General features: G+C 44.0%; 1 protein-coding gene across 1 annotated transcript; it reads left to right on the top strand.

The window, feature by feature from the left end:
• The first annotated feature begins 640 nt into the window (after window positions 1–640).
• Window positions 641–22,180, top strand: LOC122715890. The gene is made up of 4 exons (XM_043938429.1): window positions 641–717; window positions 20,455–20,741; window positions 21,333–21,590; window positions 21,755–22,180. Exons 1-4 carry the CDS (start codon window positions 708–710, stop codon window positions 22,178–22,180), a joined length of 981 nt encoding a protein of 326 aa, XP_043794364.1. The 5' UTR covers window positions 641–707.
• The last annotated feature ends 909 nt before the right edge of the window (window positions 22,181–23,089 follow it).

Raw genomic sequence — 23,089 nt, 5'->3', positions numbered from 1 at the left:
AACGAATTGTCAAAAGTGCGACGGTCATTTGTTTACAATAGTATCCTTTTTTCTAAGAAAAATCAAAGAGAATCGAAAGAGATCAAAAGAATGGTTTAAAACGAACGAAAAAAAAAAAAAAAGAAAAGAAAAAAGAATGTTATCGATTGGGTAAAAAGTTGCAATAACTAATAATGGGAGAAGCGAGGTGAATCACATTGGAAATAAAATCATAACAAGAACGAAGAATGATGTCAGAATATAGGTAGTGCGATAAACAAAAATGAGATATCTAACGCGATCGACTGGACGGTCTGAATTGTCGATCGGCACAGGCACTACCGATACTATTTCCGAGAAAAGCCGGCGTCAAAGACTTAATCTTATTAGAACGCGTGCAAGTCACCGCAAGAGGATCTTATTGGCCGAGAGGAGAAGACGGCGAAGACGCCCACAACGTGCACGCTTATATAGTACTCTAGTGCTATGCGGTGTTCATTCATAGTTCCACTCCAGTCTAGTCATTCATTAATCCGATACGGCGAGAGTGTCCTTACAGAGCGTGCGCTGATCACGACTCTCGATCGTTCGAGTGACCCCCTTCGAGTTCGCGCGCCCGTGTGTGTGTGTGTGTGTGTGGGTGTGATACGTCCTACGATATACTCTCGTGAAATCGAGAAGTACCTACCAGCTCGTCGACAAGGTGGATCAAACATCGAACACGGAGAATGCGAATAGGTGAGAATGACTCACGATCAGACTCGATTTCATACGAACGTTCTAGGAAACGAAGGAGGAGAGGCTCAACGCGTGGCTCCGTTTAAAATAGCCGATGCTAAGGAATAATCGATCAGGCCTCGCGCCGTTACCGTCATACGCGCGTTTCGATGTATCTTTTTTTTTTTGTTTGTTTGTTTGTTTCTTTGTTTATTCTCCCCCCTCCCTTCCCCTCCTCTCGAAATATTTCGTTTCGTTCGAGAATTATTTTTTCGACGGTGATCGTCCGCGTTCCGGGTGAAAGTAATATATATATATATATATATATATATATACATAGGACGAATACAAGAGAATATTATCGAGAATTTTACGTGAGTTAAAGAATATATTTACGCTCTAAATGGATATACGATACGCGTTCGTGGACGTGTAGATTGTTAAAAGAGCGCGTCACGAGGCGATTGATTAAAGAAGATATTCCAGTTCAAGGCATGCAAGTTTCATCGATTTTAACGTTTCATAAACGTGTAGACGGCTATTTTTACTTTCTCTCTCGTAGTAGACATCAATTTCCCGCGTCATAATCGTCGGTATACACGCGCACAACAAGCTTTTGAAACGAGTACGCGTGTTCCGTGGAGCGGAATCGAACCGGGAGGAGAGGATCCTTTTTATCGTCGATCGATGCTCTTTCGGGGCAGGTGGTTGATCCTCGTCTCGAAAGTTAACGGAACTAATGGATTTCAAGCTTCTGCTCGCATCGAGGAGGCGCAAAGTCGCCTGAAGCAAATCGCTCGTGCCACGGCTACTCTCGAAAGGGAATTCAAAACGCCATTCGCGATGCTCGGCCAAACACGCGCTCTGTCCTTTTATAGTTCTTTTATATATAGTTTACCACTCGATTCGCTCGAAACCGAACGGAAGAAGTGGCGCTTCTTTCACGGTTTTTCTACCACAAACCAGAAATGCGACCGTCGAGTAATCTCTCTCCGAGTTCCACTCTATTCCCACTGACTTTACAGCACGCTGGATTTAATTCCTTTTCCACGATCCAATTACGCTTCTTTTTATTTATTTATTTTTCTTCTCCCCTCTCCTCCCCTTCTTCTCGTTTCTTCTAACCGCTTTTTCTCTCCCCCCCCCCCCATGGCTTTTTCCTTCGTTTTTTCATTTTTTTCTTTACGCTTTTTCCTTTTTAATTACGATTGCACTTTTTGCACCTCTGCGTTGCAAATAAATCGGCAATAATTGATAAAAGACGGATAAACATCGCTCTTTATTACAAAGGATAAATATTCATTCACCCGCGAACGAAACTATATATAACGCGTTACAGATAGTTATCAAACGTGAATCATTCGGCGTCCACTGATTGCTACTTGTCGTAGCTTGTAGTAACTTTATCTTGAAGCAAGTTAACGCGAACAATGACATGATGTCAAAACTATTTATAATTACACGCTATGTATGTATATATATATATATATATATATATATAGACGTTATACGTATTCCGAAACGAATTATTCAAAAATAATTCTACAAAGATATTTTATCAAAAATTAAATAAATTATTGCAAACGTTGAACAAAGGATAAATATATACATATATCGTAAAAGTTAAAATTTCATATATTTGATTTTCTCGAGTGAAATTATTAAATGGACGATAGATAATGTATACATTTTCAAAATATATCCGATATAAGGATATTTGAAGGAAACGTAAGATCGACTCTGGCGAGCATCGTAACGCTTGGATCGGTCGATTTGCTTTCTCGGAGTCGAGTTGACGAAAGAATGGGCGAAGAAACGTGTCCGAGGCAAAAGGAGAAATAAGTGGTGCAACGGTGCCACGTATTTCCGTTCTAATGACTAGCAAAAACTTGACACCTGCATCGACACCGGTGTCGGAAACAACGACCGAGAAATCGACCGATTTCAGGAGTTAGCCTTGCGTAACGAGAGAATTTTCCATTTTTCCGAACCGGCCGCGTCAATTGTATTCGAAAGAAGAGTATGCGCGTATTTCAACCGCGTTATATAACGAAAATGTGAGAAACGATAAAAACTCAGGGAAATCCCTTTTTACATATACGCGCGCGCGCGTGCGTACGCACACTCGTTCACGGTCTCGATTCTTATCGAGAGACACCAGCCTCGGACAATGTCAATGCGACTCGACACAACGTCGCGAATATAGCGTTTAAATAAAGCAACGTTACACGAGTATATACTTACGTGTCACGCATATATTATAGAAACTGGTATATAACATTATCAATCATTCCAACTTGTGTGAATAAGCATGACACGGAAGAATAAATAGACACATTGTCGGTAAAAAAAAATTTCACAAAGTAAATATCGTTTACCGCTTTCACTTTTCCATTTCCACTCCTTTACCCTCGACTCCTTTATCTCGACGTAATAATAATCTCGTTTCAACGACAATTCAAATTTCATTCTCGCGGGTCGTCGAAAAAGAGAAAAGGACGAAAATACGGTATACTTATGTATACCAAGATTTACCAACATTATCGTTCTTCCAAAGCTAATACCAATAGCGCTTCGATTCGATGCATCCGGAATGAATCGCATCGCGGAATGATGCATCTTGCTGGACACGCGCGCGTGTCAACTAACTCGGCTCGATTAACGACGCGACACGACGTAATTGGGTAAAGGGTAATTCGATCGTCTCGTTGATGAATCCTCGCGCGAAGAGGATTGCGTACGTATGCGGTGTCGAGGTGGGTTCTAGGGTTAAGACAGCGCGCCCATCGTTAAATTAAAATCCCGAGGCGAGCGGCACCATCGTCTGGCCCACCTCGGCGGTGCCTTCTAATTTGCAGCGCATAATATTCGAATAATTTGCACGCGCTAATAGGAGCGGAGAGGAAGGAGGCGGCCGGCCTCCTATGCATATAGAAAACACCTTACAGACCTTCTCGAAGCGATGCAAATGCTTCTTCAGCCTGAATCATGGGCCGGTTAATATTGGCCGTATCGTATGATGAGTCGTCTACTCGTACAATCACTCGATCAAAGTATGCGACGCGATCGCATCTAATCGCAGACATAATATCTTATCAGTGACGTATCCGACGCATACGCGAATATAATAAAAGTATCGAATGCGTTCGTCGTGTGGTGTATTCGTTATCTAGAGAATAATAATAATAATTGTTTGCAAACTTACCAACTATCTTGATAGACTTTGCTCGCGACTTCGATCGAAAAGTGTCGAAATTATTTCGTATATTGTCGCGCGTCACTTTTCTGTTTCTCCTTCTTTTTTTTTTTCGTTTAACTTTTAAGTAAAGTAAAGTATCGTTAAATAATTGAAAAATCGTTAGAAGAGAAGGAAAAGATAGTTTTAAAAATAATTTTTACTTCTTCTAGATAGAATATATCCATGAGGTTTCCAAAATGTTGAAACGATCGAAAGGAAATCCTCGTTCGTATTGAATTTAATCGATAAATTTAAAGAAAAAAAAAAAAAAAAAAAGAAGAAGAAAGAGTTAGACGATAAGACGAAATTCGATCAAAGGTTAAGAAGCGTACATCCTGTCGATTCGATTGATTCTTCGTATATTTTTGCCAATTAACGCATTTTTCACGTTCTCTTATCGATCGTAAAATCAGATATTTTAATTCTTATTATCGAGATCACGAGATATTATTAGAGTAATCGAAACGTTTATCGTTTCTACACTCCGTGCTCTTAATCCTCGAAGATTTTCGTTCATTTTATTATTTGACGATTAATTTTGAAATCGATCGTTCGTGTTATCAGGTACAAAATCGAAATGAGAAATATAAGATTGAACGTTAAAAAAGCGTTAAAAAGGAAGAAGCGTTAACGCGAATAAAAATTTTTATCGGGACGTCGCGCGCGCGTCACGAACCGCGCTCGACGTCACTCCGCGTCGAATCGTATCACACGCGCCCCTTATCAAAGAGCACGATGCCATCGAACGTACAAATATAATAATCGCGAGAACCGCGTTTATAATTGGTTTCACATCGGTTTGACACGAATTGGCAACATACTCGAATAATTCACCGATGAATCGCGGTGGTCGATCGTAAAAAAAAAAAAGCAAAAAAAAAAAAAAAAGAAGAAAGGAAAGGGAATTGAAAATTCTCGACAAGAGAAGGGGGTTAAAGGAAAGAAGAAGGTGGAATAGACGGTACTCTATCCCCCACGCGCGAGGAACGGCGTAGATATCGGGGCGAGGGTGGCGTGCAGGGTTGGGTGGGGAGGGGACCGAAAGGTAGCCGGAGGAGCAGAAGGAAAGCAGCTGGAGAGAGAGAGAGGAGGTGGGGTGTCGTAGGAGGTGGTGGCAAAGAACAGGAGGGAAAGAGGTGGGACCGAGCGTGTGGAAGAGCGAGAGGACGAGGTGAGTAGCAGCGAGTCCGTGAGCCCGAGTGAGTAACTGGGAGTCGCAACCGAGGACCCACTCAGTCACCACGAGATCGGCAAGCCGAATGGTCAACCGCGCCGGTTCTCCCGCTCGGAACTCTGCGCACAGCTGAAGGGACAATCGAACCGACAAGGACACGTTGCGTTCCTTCGAATGTCAACTAGCGCGTTCCTTGCTCGACGCATCGTCGCTCGAACCGTGCCATTGCCGATCGCGCATCCGACGTGCATCCCACGATGTGGAGATTTCTGGTGCGCTGTTATGTCACGTTGACATCGATCTGACGCGTTTCGTTTCGTTTAGTTTCGCTCCGTTCCGTTCCGTTCCGTTTCGTTTCGTTTCGTTTCGTTTCGTTTCGTTTCCTTTCGTTTCGTTTCTCTGTTTCGACCGCAAAAGACAACGTTTCCGCGTCTCGCGTCCGTTTTTTTACCCACCGATTTCCCGAACCGAGACTGACTTTCCCGGGGAAAAGACGGAGCCAAGGTGGGACCGGAAGTGCGTGAGTGGATGCGAGCAAGAGGTATCGACGGGAGGAGCCGAAGACTCTCCTGCAGAAGGCCGAGGAAGAGATGATCTACGAGCTGCTGGTGGCTGGAGCGTTCGCCCTCGCCACGCTAAGGCGGTGTGTGTACATTGCTAAATTCTATCCACTTTCTCTCTACTCTACTACCTATATTTGCCTATATTCTTCTTTGTACCTTTTAACGGAAACGGAGTATAGTTCCGTTTCGCGAGAACGCGGCGAATCAAACGGCTCGTGTTGACTCGAGGAAGAAAAATAATCTCGAAATTAGATAATAATAATTTGGACGGGGCGATTGCTCGGATCGATTCGATCCTCTCGGCCGTTCTTCGGATTTTCGAGCGTACACCCGTTTCCTCGTGTCCGCTCGTTTTAACCGTACTTACTTGGAAAATTGCAATTTATTTCTATCATGAGCATTTCGTGGAATCGCTCGCAGGAAAGAACTAACGACAAGGTGCATCTAACTTCGAGTTTTGCCGTAATGTACATAATGATGCAGTGACACGTGAGGATTCCTCGCGATGTTTAAGCCACTTTTTTTTTCTTTGTTTACGCGTCTCGCACGATTAAAAAGAAATCATTAAACGAGTATATACTTGTGTTGTGGAATTATAATTATTTCCGATGTTGAGTAATAAAAAAAAAAAAATTCCACGTGTCATTTTTTATTTTTCATTTTTTTTTTTTTCTTTTTTTCGAGATTAACTTTTGTTTCGACACATCCCCCTCCCTCCCCCCCTGTCGATATTTACGACAATTTTGATAATAACGATCGAAAGTCATCGGGTAAATAAAAGTAAAAAATGATGAAAGGTGCCAACACGGTTAAACGTTCTCGTCGTTACACGCCTTAATAAATAATCGAATCGTTTTAAATGAACTCGTTAAATGAATTTATCTGACGATCTTATCGATACGTTTCTTTTTTCTTTTCTTTTTTTTTTTTACAATTATATCTATCTCATCTGTTTTACGCGCAATTATAAAAATTTCATTCAAACTCATTTTTAACAGATCGAGAATCGAGGTTATTTTATCTTTCTTACACCTTGTTATTTATTTTTACACCTCTTAATTACACCTACTCGTAATCCGTGTCGATATAAAATAGATTAATTTACTATCGCACTCCGTTTTTAATCGGAACGAGTTGACTTTCGTTTAACTTTAAAAGACCTTAAAAGAAGAAAAATATTCACTTTTTTTGCGAAAATGTCATATAATAATTAGTGATATCGATATATCGGTGTCGTTATCGACCCGTTAAGAAAGAAATCATCATCGATATTATAGCTTTCATTGAATTTCTAAATCTAATTGTTTCGCGTTATCCGTTACGGGAATCGAACACGAACTTAATTATTTAAAGTCCGCTTTAGAATTAAAATTATCGATTACGTGATCGCGCGATAATCGATCTGTTCGAAGTTAAAAAAAAAATTGGAGAAGATGGATTAATTCGACATCGCGAATTCATCTTGACTCGTTCGCTTTGAAATGAATGCGGCCAACAATTTAGAACGATTACGTCACGTATAAACACATTAATGGAAAACTTATCTCGACAGGACAGAAGGTACTATTTCTTTCTTCAATCGTAATCTCGAGTTTGGGATACAACAAACGAGCATAAGCGTTATTTTTCACCATGATAACGATGCGTGTGCTTTTCGTGCATTATACCATTCCGATAACGGAAAGATATATCGCTCCTATGCGCGTTTCACGTTCGATCACACGAATAATAATCGAAGCATCGTCAATCATCGATAGATCGGAATAAAAGAGAAATTGGTAGGAGAGGGTTTCTCGCGTGTTTATTTTGCTTGGTTATCGAGGGCCAGAAAGAAAGGTACTAGTATCGTTCGATCTACTTACGATCCGATCTTTTTCTCCTCCGTTCGGATATATCTCGCCCTCGGTTAAGTTTATGTTATGATTACGAATCGAGAGGAAAACGATACGAAAGGCTGATCGAATATTTCGATTGGATCGGGGAAAAAATGATCTAATAACACGGTTGTAAATTAACCATCGCGGCTGGATAAAACCAATCGTATGATTATTACAGAGTCGGAATTCAATCCGACGTATAAATCGCCTTGAAAAACATAAATTATCTAGCGAGAGAAACGAGCCTCGTGAAACTGGTCCTTCTGGCGTTTAAAATAAATACAAATCAAAAATTTTCGTAAAACGATACGGGATCTTGAATTTCGTGCGCAACTTATCTTTCCATCTTTCTTTATACTCGTCGAGATCCCTATAATAGTTAACAGATTTTTTTTCAAAATATATCGATCCTCGAGAAGGATAAAATTCTCCAGATTCCTCGCGATTCGATATTTTCAACCGTTATACATTATACACGTACACGATTGCGAACTCCTCGTTGGAAGCGTAAATTCGATCTACTTTAACCTGCGCATACGTACGTAACAAGTGATTAAAAATCAAGTGACAAAAATCTCTTCGACCTCTCGTCGACCCTTCGGTTCTTTCGGTCGAATCAATTCCGATCGAATTCCCATCGAGAATCTTTCTTCCCCTGCGCGTTTCGAAACAATTATTGGGCCGGTGTCGAAACGACAAATCCGTCGGCCTCCTTTTTGGGAAAGGAGGGAAAGGGCGAAACGGTGGGTCGGTTTCCCGGATTATTATCGGGCGAGAAGGTACGGTGAAAAGTATCGGTCCGGTATTGTGTGTTGGCGGTCGGTGAGCAGGCTACGGTCACCGATAGAGGCGTGCGCCGTGTTGATCCGGGACACACACGGACTGTTTGCTCGGGGTACCATCGCGGACCCTTTTTTCATGTTAGCTCCGAGTCGAGTCACAACACTAGTAAAGTTACAAAAGCCAAAGGCAAACAGATCCGGGGACGGGCCTTAACCGGTTTATCAAACACTCGTGCGGCCCGGAGGTGGTCTCTCCATACCACGTTGCTGAAAGTGACGACGAAGAAGACGAGAGATCTCTCGAGGACGACGAGACCAACACCGCCGCGTCCACGTCGACGTACCGCTTCGTCATCTTCCTGGACGCGCACGCCTCTCTGTGCCGGCGTACCTGCGTTTTCGCTCATTCGCGAGGAGAGAAGTTCACCGCTCTTAATCACACACGCGAGACGAAACTGATCGGAGGTGGAGTGAAAACGAACGAAGGAGGAGTCGAACAACAAGTGCCAAGGCAAACCTTCTTTTCTTTTGTCGAGCACCGCCGTCGAACCTTCTTCGATCCGTGTACCGTCTATCCACGTTACTTCCGCTTTCGCGCTTTTCGCGCTTTATCGCTCGCATTGCGCCACTCGCGTCTGCTCGATATCGATCGCCCGTTTACGTTCGATATACGTTTCCACGAGTCTCGATGTACGTCCGATATTCGGATATTCTTCTTTTCTTTTTCTATTTTTTGATTTTTCTCTCTTTTCACGTAATATCGAATTCGAAATCAATCCTTCGTATCCTCGATATATACGAAATATTCTTTCGCGAGAGTTTTCATAAAGTGGGGAAGGAAATAACGATCTTGATACTTATTGTTGGAAGCGAATACACGGAACGGTAGAGGTAACGGTAACCTGTTGCACTTTAATCTTTTAGCGTGTATATATATATATATATATAAACGTGTTTCTCGTAAGCATCGACTGTGTTTAAGTGCTGGCGTAAAAACGTTTGGAGACAAACGCTTAAATAGAGTATCACGAGAAAGCGCGAATGACGCGATGACTTTTGAGCACCTGTATACGCGCGGGTTTCGATCGCGATACTTTTGCACACTTTTTTTTTTTTTTTTTTTTACCGTCCGTGAAAAAGCCGTAGCGAAAATTCACGAGTCAGGGGTGAAAGTAATAAAGCAATTTCACCAACTGAAATTATACGCTGCATTCCAATCACCGAAATAGGGTCGCAAGAGAAAACCATTCGAAATTGCACCAATCGCAATTTGTCCTTGCATCGACCCCTTCACTTCCACGGAAAATTACACGAAACAACCAAAAACCATTTCGTATCGTTTTGCTACACGTTGATACAGTCGTAAAATTAAAAACACGATCCTCGTGGAATGTTACGCGCGTACCGTGTTACGCGGACGTCGAGAATCGACGATGACGATTTTCGCGTCTTCGCGTATGATTTACCGCAAAAGAAACGAGAAAAGAAAAATGGCGGAGACCAGAGGTTGACTGGACTGCGTATACTCGGTTGCGGTTTCGGGTTCATCAGGGTTCACCGGACATGTTATATGGGACATATGGCCATTCCAGCGTGAAATCAAAATATTAAGCCAGTCTCCAGACTGTAGAACGACATTGGGCATATCGAAAGATTATAATTCAGAGGTTTTGTTTTTAAAGTTACTCGTAGCGATCGGTGAAAATTTTAAAAAATTTTAAAACGCGCGTCACGTTACGACTTTTTATGGCTCGTTCCAATCGTGAAAATCTAAAAAATTAAATTGCGACGGCGAAAGTATTTTTCGAGAATTCTTTTCGAGATTTTACGAGAAGGTAAATCTTCGCGATGCCGAAGAGGACATTCGGGTAAGAAAATGTAAATGTAACATCGAAAGTGAATATAAAATGTAAATGTACTAAAAGTGCTCGCATAAACCTGTCCATATACCGATCCAGATCGGTCGCAGCATACATTTGCGAATAGTTGAATAGAATTGGTTACGCTAGCTTAAGTGCTAGCGAGAGTTATTTAAACACTAAATGCAAAGCTACATTTCAAAAAACAACGAGAGATAAATATTTATGATTATATTGCATTATCTTTCGCGTTCACGTTCCAATTTTTATTTTATACAAATATTCTCTCTCTCTCTCTCTCTCTTCTATATTTATCTCGTCGAAAATTCTCAAGACGGTATTAGCTTCGAAAAAAAAAAAAAAAAAATAAATAAAATTAAAGCGTTAAACGATATCTATCACAACAATCTCTTTTCTTCTTTAATATCAAGAGATTTACAACATAATGAACAGCTTGGAATGAAAATAAACGATAGGTTTATGCGTTCGACCGCGATCGAACTTCTTTATCGTCCATTACACGTATAATTCCGTATGCAAGGAAAAACTCCGCTAGACGTACGTCATTCGCAAAGCCAGACAGACGTCGAGGTTTACTCTTTGTCGCCTTTTTCTCTTTGTCCGTTCCTACGTATCTCCGTCTCCTCGATGCCAAGTTTTTCGTTGCTTCACATATAAAATTACTCAAGACGTGACAAACCGAAGCGTGGTAGGCGGTTGTAGACGTGCGTTCGATCGACAAGATACGCAGGCGTACGTACATGTGTCGTCGGTATGTCATCGTGTGTCGATTCTCTCTCTCTCTCTCTCACTCACTCACTCACTCACTCACTCACTTTTTCCACCAATTCGTTAATCGCGAGAGCACTCGGTTTACTAACGGTGCAAGCGTCGAGGACGACGCGAGGCTCGCCCCAGGAGAGAAGGATCGAGGCCGGGAGGAAACCGGGCTCGAGATAAATTCAGTTTCATGCATTCTTGTCTGGTTTCCTGACGGGTTCGCCTGTCCGACTACCGACTATCGGCCACCGCGTCCGATCTCCTTCTGCCTCGAGAGATACACGGACGACGATGTTGAAACAAGGGCGATCTCGAGTCATTGTTTCAAGATTTATGACCGAATCGATAATATCAATTTGCCCGTCGGCTTATCACCGCCGGCCAATACCACCACCATTTTGTATTTCGCAAAATACACCGGAACATACGTCTCTCTCCCGCGTCTCCACTCGTTTTCGTTACCAATTTTTTCCTCGAATCGATGGTAATAAACACTCGCAAAATATATTTCTTAGCTACGATTTTTCACAATCTTGCGCTCGTTGTGTTCGCGTAATTATAATATCGTAAAATGCTGAAATCCTTGTTCGCGAGCAAATAAAAGATAAGAGGACTGTTGGCGATATAATTTATCGGAGACGTAAAAAGTCCATCCCGAAATGTGAAATTTCTTTTTAAAGCGTGTTCGTATCTCGGCCGAAAAGCATAAAAGTTAATACAGAACGGTTGAACCGTCGCTATCAAATGGAGATTTATTGAACGTTAAAAGCTGTCGCACTCGTTCGATAATTTTCGCGTATCTTCATTCAACTCTCTTCCATAGTATTTACTCACGATTATTCAACGATGGCGAATTTGCCATCGCTCGGTATTTCACTCGTCGCGATCGAGGATTAACTACGAGGTTTCGTTATTCCTAATGAGCCGCTAATTGCAAGGATTCTGCCAATACTTTGAACATCGCTAATTATCTCGTATCGTTTCGTTACGGTTCTCCTCTTTCCACGAAATAATATTATCATTTACACGAAAACACGATAAGCAATACTTCATTTCTCCGATATATTTTACGGGAATGATTTTCGAATGCGAATTTCGAAATTATAATTCGAAATGGATGCGTGTACAGCTTCTTAAATTTTCACATCTTAATAAAAAAACATATGGTTCGCAACATGATATATCTTTATATCGATCCAACTCGTAAAAATACAAATTTTCAAAGGAATTTTCACCAGTTCCCCGATCGAGCAAATTCTCTCTTCGTAGATAAGCAATGATTTGAAAGTTGGGAGCGTAGACGATGTTTAAATTACACGCTATATGACAAATAGCTCGAGCTTTACGAGGCCTTGGTCAACCATCTTCCACCATCTACGATTATTTAATGCACGGAGCAAATGATGACGTGCTCGATGAAAATATCGGAATAAACTTTCGTCTCGGTTAAAGTTTCAAAGTTTGGATCGCGAATTACGGCGTAATTGAGAAAGCGGGGAAAGCAGCGGTTCCGGATAAAAAATCGGCGAAACGAGCGGAAGATGGAAGCGAAAAAGGATGGGCCAGAGAGGATGGCGAGCGTGTAATCGGTCGTATGCCGAGTTGGACGACGAGGTATGCCCGAGGTGTGTTGATTCTCAAGTCTGGCCAATTACGAAACGTGCAATAAGCAATGGTCGTACGAGCGTCCCGAGACACGTGGCCATCTACGATCTTTCACCACCTGACGCCATCCATCGTGCGGTTGATTGCTATTCTTTACCTCGGGGGCCTTGCGCGCAATGAACGATGCGTTCATTCATGTCCAACTACAGGGTTGTTTGCGCCGCGAGTGCAGCGGATCGCGTTCCGCTGTAATATAGAGACGTAGCGATATACCAAGATCGAAGGAGGGAAGAACGCGAGATACGTGCGATGATAAAATTCGAGAAAACTCGTTCTCGAGAAAACGAGAAGAATGTCGCTCACGCTTCAACGAGTGAGGTAATTAACGTTGCGAACAAATTAAAAGATATGTTTCTTTTGCTTTAATACGCGTCTACTTTAACTTATTACCGATCGTGATAATATGAATATTTATATTTCGCTACTACTTGGGTGTGTTTCGTTATGTAATATAGCTCGAGATATATATATATATATATATATATGTATCCAAGGATACGACATGTGCGTCTCACTTACCCGTTACGTTGCACTTTCAGACGAAATTGAAAAATTTTATCCCTCCATTTATCTTTCTCACTCCGGGCTCCCGATACCCGATTTTTCGCGATTCAGGTTACAAAAGATTCGGGGCGTGCGCGATACTCGCAAATTATAATAAATCGACCGAGTTTATCTCGTGCAACGAAACTGGTTTATCTCGGTGGTACATTCGATCTCGCTCTGACGGATTTCATTAATTAATTATCGAGATAAGGATCACCGTGTAAACGAAAATGACTTGCCGTTTAACGTTGGCGCGTGTATATCGATCGATCGATCCTCTCTCGATCGTTCTCGCGCGTCCTTGACAAAAAAAAAGAGAGACGGCGAACAATGGAGAACGCGTCTCGAACGTGGATCGTGGGTGGAGCGAGCGGGTTTGTGCCTGACCACCGACAACTCTTTGATTCAGCGCGATTGTTGCAAAGTCGGTTCAATGATCGCCACCGTTCGCGTTCCTTCTCCGCAACGAGCCACGCACGCAACACTCGTCGTAAACGCAACGTTTTGCCGCGAACAACGCGCCGTTCGACCGGTCACGTTTACGCACTCGCCAACACGTGCTCCTCGCAGCTCTAATTTCCATCTACGATGCGTCGATCATTTCCAAGAAGATTCGAGCTAGCCACATTCCGTATTAACGAGTATCAAATTTGACCTAAATAATCGATGGCAAGATTTCTTACGAACCGACAAACGGCGACATTTATCGTTAGAATCGGTCGTACATCTAACGCGAGGATTCAAGAATATAGGCGAGATTTAAGAAAAAAAAAAAAAAAAAAAATCGATGCAACTATACGTGTAACAAAAATAGAAATATATATAATACGTTCTAGCGTTAATAAACGTGACCATAACTCAAAACGCGAGACTCTATACGGGAAGAGAGAGAGAGAGAGAGGGAGAGGGAGGGAGAGAAAAAATTAAGCGCGCTTTATGTAGACGTCTCATATTTTAATCAGTGGAGCATAGAGGTGCGATGCGCGTTAAAAGCAACGACGCGACGACACATGGTGACAGAGTCGAGCGACTTTATGACCTCGAGGTCGAGGTCGTTATCGGCTTGCCGCGTTCGACAATGCGTGAAAATCGTAAAGATCCTAAAGGGACGTCGAGGCGTGGTACGCGCATACCCAGTTTCATCTAAAAGCCCCGCTGACGTCTCTGTATATGCGTTGCACGCCACATCCTCGTAAAGGGTCGTATAAGCTGCGCCGCGAAACTTCGATTTTACGTCCCTTCAAGAGGAACGGACCGCCCGCCGTTAGTCACACAAAAGTCTCTCCCTGCTTTCTTTCACGTGTCACGAGCTGCGCGATTTTACGGTTTCGCGTTCGGAAATTTTACTTAATCGGATAACACTGTTGCCTCTCGCCTAAGATTCCACTGCCTTTATTCTCCTTCGTGTTCGACGCGTCTTTGTTCGACGAGAGGAGGAAAGAGAGGAAATAGAAAGAAAAAAGAAAGAAAGAAAAAAAAAAAGAAAAAAGTCCTGGATGGATCTTTCCTCTCGGAAGGCGAAAATCGTAATTTCGTCTAATGTCGCGCGAATATCGCGAAACGATTTCGCAAGCCTCGTAGAAACAGATACTCAACACATTTGAATTTCCTTTTCAACGGCCATAAATTATTATTTCCGACACCGTTAAAACACGACTCGTTGCTAAATACCGTCATTCTGATTAGATTAAACGATAATCGTCCGCGAATGTTCACCGGCGAGATATAATCCTGGGGGTTTGGTGTGAATGGTACTTTACGACGCCGGTCGTAAAGACGCGTCGCGAAATCGAACGCGCGACAAACGGCAAATTACCCACGGTCACGACCAAGCAAAACGACCACTTTCTTGCCCATTGTGTTCCATCCTGTCGTAGATCTAACGGCCGAACGGAAGTTTAAAAAAAATGTCGGGCAATTCGCTTCTAAACGCAACGTGAAATTCCCCGGGGGACTATTCCCGCCCGTTCGCCGGCGTTGATTCCAAACTAATAAACGTACAAGGACAAACTCGTCTAAGCGTGAATGAACACACGGGCGTGGAAAATATTTTTCTCCGCGTCTTTCTCTCGGAATGTTGGATGAAAGAGCGCGATCCCGTCGTCGTCGTCGCTGAGAACTAGACTGACGAGAATTCGCGCGATGAATAATGCATATTATCGCCCATTAATCACAACGTTTCTTTTATTCCGTTTCTTTTTTATCGCGCGAGCCAATTTCACAATCCCTCGCGCGTTCCGTTTCTCCTTCTCCAAGTTCAACGATGTTTCGAGATCGATGAAAGAAATATTCGAATCCAGCGAAGATTTCGCTCGTTCGTTGTTGGGTGTTGGAGACGCGGCGATCCTCGCACGGGGAAAAAAGGGGGGAAGACCGCGCGATCGTTGGAAGAAGAAAGGAGGCAGGCGAGATTCACGCGCATACAGAATCGGTCTCCGCGAGCGCTTTCTTACGCACGTGTGCGCACGCGTGTGTAATATCGCCGGCCGAGGATTCGAGATAATGTAATCGACGATGACATTGAACGCCGTAGTAGCCGATCGCGTGCATTCCACCGCCCTCGCCCCCCTCCCCCCCTCCTCCGGCCACGGATACGCTCGTGAAACGTCGTTCCCGATCAACTCTTGCACCGATGCCAACGGTAGGCTGTCACCTCTGGATATAAACGATGGGTGACGTCAGTATGACATCAGTGATCCATATCGTCGTAATACCGTAAACCACCTTCGCGCGTACGTGTGCGCGCGTGCGCAAGGGGATAATACCGTGGTCTTTACTTAATACCTGGACAACGATGCAACAGCATGTAGAGGAGGAAAAGGAGGAGGAAAAGGAGGAGGAGGGGACCGCCGCCCCTCGAAGACAAACGAGCGCGGGAACGCGAGGACGACGGACGCGAGAGAGAATGGCGCGAAAGAAGAAAAGAAGAGAAGGTGGAGCGGGGAAGAAAGAAAGGAGCGGAATTGGCGGGAACGGATCGAGGTTAACGCGCAACCCTGCCAACTCTTCCGATCTGCGGGGCATCGCGCGGTTTATGGGTGGGGTCGTTCTCCTCTCCTCCCCTCCCCTCCCCTCCCCTCCCCGCGCCAAATGCAAATCTTCCCGCTAATCCGTCTGGCGCATCCAGCGACGTCGAATTCCATTGGCGGAGATATCGAGCTCGACCCGATTTTCCCTTTCGAATCGCGGAAAGCGTCGAGCGGATGGAGAAAGAAAAGATACGCGCCTCGCGTTTTATCGCATCGCGCGTAATTTTTCTCGTTGCAAATGGGAATAGGGGATAAGCGAGCCGCTTAGTCGGCGAAAGATTATTGGTATATCGATAGTTAGAAGGTTAATGGATATACGCGATATCGTATCGCCGGGAGGAGAAAGCTCTCGACGCCTCTGCGCGCTATTCTCGACGACCCTCCGCCGCGCGCTGCGTATCGTATTAAATGTTGCGTGCCGTGCATAACCTGCCTCTTCCTATCTTGCCCACCGTGTATTCGCGCCTGTAGTACCGCGATATTGTTGTCGTAGGTGCGGACGAGGATGCTACACCTTCGGTGTTCAAACACCATTTCTGCGTACGCGCGTTCACGCGCGTGCACCGCGCCTGTATACGTATGCGTATGCAAGTGTACGCGCGTACGTATGGAGATTCGGAGAGGAGGTGTAGAAGGAGAGATGCAGGAACGCGTCCCACTTACCATTTTCAATGACATCGCGCTAACCAAACGTTGTTTCGTATCGTATTTCCACGCGTACGTACAAGCTTTGACGCGGTTACCATTATTCCTATTAATTATACCGCGTGTTCTCGAAGTCGAAGAAAAGAAAAAAAAAAAAAAAACGACGAAGAAATCCGCTCGACGATGGAATATTCAACGACGTTTTCAACGATATTATTCATAAAAGTGTATAAATTAACTCGTACGGGCGATGTTACTTTCTTTTCTCTCTCTCTCTCTCTCTCTCTCTTTAAATATAACGCAAATATTCCGTTGTTATCTGTACAAATAAATGGGAGATATTCGGTCCGAGTACAACAAGTGTTTCTCGGAGAAGAAAAGTACGCGCTACACTTTTGCTCGTTTCGTTTGCAAAGGTGCAACCTCACATTTATTAATGTCTTTCCGTGACGCGTTCGCCTCGTACACGCGATTCCTCGCGCGACGCGTACGCGTGACGGAGCGCATACTTATCTTCCAGGTCCCGTCGCCGTTACTTTACCAGACCCAAACGCGAAATACTCTCCCATTGTTGTATCGAGCGACTCGCTCCCACACTCGTGGCCGGCAATGATATCGCGTTCCTTCTTCCAACACGATCTGCCTCTCCTTCCATCTCCCCCCCCCCCTCCTCCTCCTCCTCTTCCTCCTTTCTCCCTCGTACGAGTCGGTCGAAAGAGGCGAAGGTGGAGGCTAATCACCACGCAATCACCGCTCCCGGTGCGGCCAACTCCGACCCGTTCCGAGAAAGGCAGCAACCGCCTTTTGCCGCCCCGGGGCATTCACTACCGCTGTACCGGTATAGCAAAACCAACAATCTTCATCCTCGACTCCGCGGAAAAAAAGGCCTCTCTCTCTCCACCATCCACCCTCTTCTCCGCCTCTTTTCTCCAAATCACCGGAGGGCCGACCGATCGCTCGACTACTGGCATCCGGGGAATCCATCGCGAGAATGGCGCCGATTCCACTTTGAGAACCGATCGACGGACACATCCAACCTACGTATTAAACGTCCCGGTCAGCAATCTTTCGAACACGACATTGGCCGGAATGCGGATCATCGGGATATCCACGTCCGGATACTACCATCCTCGGTGTAACTCGTCGATCGAGTTTCCGATCTCCCGTGCACCATATAAAATTCCGTCCCGACTTTCGTCTCCAACGCCTCTCTCAACGTATTCGAACGCAAATCGCAAACCTCTTCTCGTTAAAAAATACGAATTCGATCGAATGATCAATTAATCGATATTATATGTAATATTCGTGCGAGTAATGGCGACGATTATTCGATCGCGAGACGAGAAATTAGAGATACGGTTGGATGATCGTTACAGGTATATACGGGGTTGCACCTTTAACAGCGGATCCGTACGCCCACGCCACGATGTACGAGTATATATATATATATACGGTTGAAATCAACGGCGGAGAGGAATTCCGGGAGAAGAAGAGGAGGCGTGAGTTTACGATAAGATACACACGTGCGACTCGCTCCCTCCGCTCTGGTCGCAACGGGCTAATCGAATCGTGACTTATTGTCAAGCTAAGCCCATATTCGAATACGTGCAGAAGGTCACGTTCGTTAGAACTTTACGGTTCCCTTTTAACGTCGCGCCGGTTCGCAAACTCGACTATACAACTTTCAACGGTTTCCACGATTGATAGCTCCTCGAAACGTGTTCTCGGTGTACATTGTGCGCCTGTTTACTTGTCGTCGCAATCTAATTGACCGTATTGAATGTTGACTAGATTGTGCGGTTGATTTCCGATTCGAGACGCGTGCTTCGCCACCTGGAACAGTGTTTCCCAACTCGCGCCTCGCCATCGTCTCTTCCAAGGGGGGTTGTGGACTGATCTTATTATCTCTTATCGTTAACCTCGTTTACACGCGAAAATTGCACCATTTTCAAGCTTCGTTCGTCCCTCGTACGTGGCTGTTCGCGAGCAACGTGACGCGTGGCGAAAGAAAATCTCGAGCTATTCGAAAAACGTTGGGAGACACTGGCGCTAGACGCTTGGTAAGTGAAATATCGACGTTAATGATTTAACCGATAATGAGAATACGTTGCGAATCCGTGGAATCAGTTACGTTCGTAGGTTTGATTTACGATCAAGGAGAGAAGAAAGGAAAAAAGAGACGATTTCTATGAATCGGCGATTCCGATCGAAAAGTACGAAAGCGAGATCGAGTCTCGGGGCGAGAGATGCGCATCATCGAACGGCACACGTGTGCTCTCGTCGCTGGCCAATGCGCTAAGACGCGTGTTCGTTCACGCGTGACTGACGTGCGAATTGCACGAACGATCGTATCGAATCGGCCGTGACAGCTCGCGTCTGAACACACGCATCGTTTCGATGTACACGCACGCACGGGGCAATTAACGCCCGTTAATTACCCTCGTGGTGGTCCACGAGTTCTTTGTCGGCACATTTTATAACGATGTCGATCCTAAATTCCCTTAATCGTAGATAAATCGGACGAAAAACCGTTCGTACGAATTTATATCGACTCGACTCGAGTTTCCACCAAGCTTTCCCGGACCAACCGTGTATACGAAGCGCGCGTATACGACGCGTTGCCTCGCCGATTATCCGAATTTCCGATTATCCGATTACCCGAAGTAATGTTTGCGATACGCGAGATAAATCAGATTTAATCGACACTTGGCTTCGCGTTTACGGGCAGAATCCAAGGATAACGAAGCTCGTGCGAAATATATTAACCGGCGGGGGTCTGGCCTCGTGAAAACGTTGGAGGGATCACCCCCGCACGCCCTCGGGGTGAAGTTCGGTTCAATACGGAATCGCGAAGGAAGTCGTAAGCTGGGACGTTTAATTGCGCAATAAATCCTGATTCTCCGATTTGCAACCCATTTCCTACTGCGGGGGCGACGATTGGTCGCTGTTAAATTGGCGCGTAGGTGCAATGGTAGGTACCTACTTACGTGTACCCGTGTAGCCACGCCGACTGTGAAAGTCGGAAGAGCCTCGATTCTCCCTTTTCCCCTCTCTTTCTCTCCTTCCGATCTCTCCATCGCACCCTCGATGACACGCGACCTTTCCGATCTCGCTATCCCAGAGATCTTCAGAGATCTTTTCAAAATCCGTCTCTCTTTTTCTTCTTCTTCTTTTTCTAGAACTTCATTAGAAACAGTAATTTTTATTCACGAATGAATAACGAATGGACGGCGAATCGAGCATCGTCTAGCATCATCGATGCGATTGCTATTTACGTTCCGAGGTGTCGCGTTTCAAAATCGAAGCGATACGAGATTTTTATTAACGATGTACCGCGGCTTGGCGGTATGAACGACGAGGCGCGTTGCTTGAATTTAGATGGAAATTAACTCATTCGACTTATGCGTCGATTGTTTCACCGCGACTTTTCATTCCTTCCGAGTCGGCGACGATATATCACGCTTCTATTATTATAATAATAGTAGACGAGGCGACGACGATCCTTCCCATCGAGATCGCGATCGAATTTCATCAACATTCATCTTTCATGCCACGTGTAAAGCGTGATCTGACGTTAGGGATTTCGGCTGTGTGTTACAGATCCGGTGGGACAGACGATTACCTTCGCGTTCCTCGCATCGTTGCTGAGCTCGGGCCTGAACACGGTTTCAAGCGCACCCGCTTACGGCCCCCGCACCGCCGTATCCAACGCGAACAACATGGACCGGTGGTTGCAACCATGCGGCAACCCGGTCGCGATGCAGTTCAAGAAGATGCCACAGAGACACAGCGTGCATAGAACGTTGAAAAGAGTGCGGACGCAGCTCCGCGTTGCCCAGAATCACTTCAGAAAGCATCTGGATGATGTGCACGAGATATACTCGAAGGTAAAGCGTCACGTTCGACCTGACCGCGATTCGTAATTAATCGCTGAACCGAGCCGCGTCGGGGAGAGAAGAGAGTGGGCGGCTCTTTCACGGAGAGACTCGCACGTGCGCAAAACGTCTATCCTACTTTCTGCTCGCTCTGTAATTTGCATTCGTTACGATGTTGCACGCCACGCACCACGCGTAATAACATTTTTCGACCAATAGCGGTAGCGCGTATATGCTTCGTATATACGTGCCTCGATTAACATCGTTGCAACGGGTTGTTCCATCGTTATTCGGATAGTGTGGATGATTCAAATCTATTGCACACGCGTCGATTATTGCACGAATCATTGGCTGTAACTTTGATATAGAAAAGAAATCTTGTGTTATTATTATTATTATTATTATTTCTCTTTTTAAATTCAGATATCTCGCGCAATGATATTATACTCGACGGAAAAAAGTTGAAATTATCTCATTATTCTTTTCCATTGAAATTCGTTCGTAAACTTGTCGAGGAAAAATGAGGCGAAGAAATATGGAGCGCGTGCGAATTGTATTAAAAAGAATATTTAGACGAAACAATATCTCGACTTTCACTTGCAGGTGTACTCGTTGAAGGGGCAATACAGAATGCCTTGGCTCCCGGAGAAGGAGTTCGAGTGGTATTTCAGGGAGGTTTGGTGTCTCGAAAAGGGAAAGAAAGCTGACCGCGCGCTTCCACATCTCTACGATTCGCTGCAAAGGTTCGCCATCACGTTCCATCATCTCAGAACTTTCCGCCTGAAATCTAACATCAACGTTGACCTCACGATGGACAGGAGAAACGAGATTATCAATCAAATGCACAATGAGATTCTTAGGGTATGGAAAATTTATATCGTATGACGCTCTATCTATCTATTTAGCTTTTAAAATTCCTCTTTATGAAGCTCCCTGTCGTATCGTTCGATCGATTTTGTATCGATTTTGATATCGATGGAGGAGAGAAGATAGATCGAAGACAATTTGGCATCTCTCGTTTATAGGTATTGTGCGAAGTGGAGACCGCCATTCTAAACTTAGGGTTACAAGTTCCCGCGGCGCACACGGCAAAAATAGTGACGGAAAGTTCAAATTGGGCGAAGGAAGCCGACCTCACTTCGATGTTGATCCAAGATTGGGGCGTGATAAGATTGTATCAGGCGTTTCTGAAAGCTTGGACGAAAGCTTTCCGCGACGCGACCGCGCTTGGACCGGGGACATGCGATCCTAATAGGCCGAATCCAGGAGCTAAGAACATTAACAAAGGATCTGGGCCAAAGGGTAAAAGGATATCGAAGATTAAGAAGCAAAAAAGGCCAGTTAGAAAGCATTCAGAGGGCGGTGGCCAGAATAGTTCCTTGCCTCAGGGACCAAAAAAGAGTATTCCGAGGAACAGACTGCTGAAAAACAAACAAAAGAAGGGAATGTGATGAAATTCGCCTCGTGAGCTTTTGTTTTCTTTTTTACCGGATCTACTGATTATTTTAAAGGGACGGTTAACAGGCAACTTCTTCGTTTTGCGTGTAAAACAACTCTCTCTTTCTCTCTCTCTCTCTCTCTCTCTCTCTCTCTCTCTCTCTTTCTTCTCTCTTCATTATTATGACTGGAATATCTTTATCGTTACACTTTTCATATTATCATTATGTTATTAATTTAAAAAAAAAAAACATTTAACGATATCTAATGCCTTATGTAAGAAACGCGTAATCTCTTAGTTCCTTTAGACACGTCGAGATTTATTCGTTCGTACGTACGTATTATCATTTCCTTTTTTCATTTTTTTATAATTTCTTTATTTAAATTATTAATATTTGTGATCACCATCAAATTATTTTGCCTGTCAATCTTCCACGATGACGATGTATTTCTATACTCTTCGAATTGTCATTCATCTTTCTTATTTATTTTGTTTTTATTTTTATTCTTTTTTTTTTTTTTTTTTTTTTTTTTTATTATTATTTACGATCATTCATAGATGCTTAGTATTTTGCAATCTTGCCAGTTTGTTCCGATGGTAGAGCGTTAAAGATAGAGTTTTAGGGACAAGATTAATCGTATTAAAAGAATCGCCGTTTTGTTTTCGATAACTGGTGTATTTGATAGCTACAAAAGTGTTATTAATAATCAAGCTGTATACTAGAGACCAGTATTAAGAAATGTACTTCAGAACAGTATTATGTCATAGAACATACTTAAATAATTAGAATAGTGATTAACATGATAAAAATGTCCGATTCGTATGGCGCATATCGATCGATTTGTTTTACGAGATGATCGAACGATTAAAGATCGTTCGCAAATATATATTTGCGAAGTAAAACTGTGGAAAATCGTTTTTC

The sequence above is a fragment of the Apis laboriosa genome, unplaced genomic scaffold (assembly GCF_014066325.1).
Source record: "Apis laboriosa isolate Shangri-la unplaced genomic scaffold, ASM1406632v1 scaffold40_cov151, whole genome shotgun sequence".
Taxonomy (NCBI): Eukaryota; Metazoa; Arthropoda; class Insecta; order Hymenoptera; family Apidae; genus Apis; species Apis laboriosa.
Note: the sequence above shows the minus strand (reverse complement) of the source record. Positions and strands in the feature narration are given on the sequence as shown.

Coding starts and splice junctions, on each gene's coding strand:
- LOC122715890 (XM_043938429.1), top strand. Junction 20,742..21,332: donor TGCACGAGATATACTCGAAG/GTAAAGCGTCAC, acceptor TTTCACTTGCAG/GTGTACTCGTTGAAGGGGCA. Junction 21,591..21,754: donor TGCACAATGAGATTCTTAGG/GTATGGAAAATT, acceptor TCTCGTTTATAG/GTATTGTGCGAAGTGGAGAC.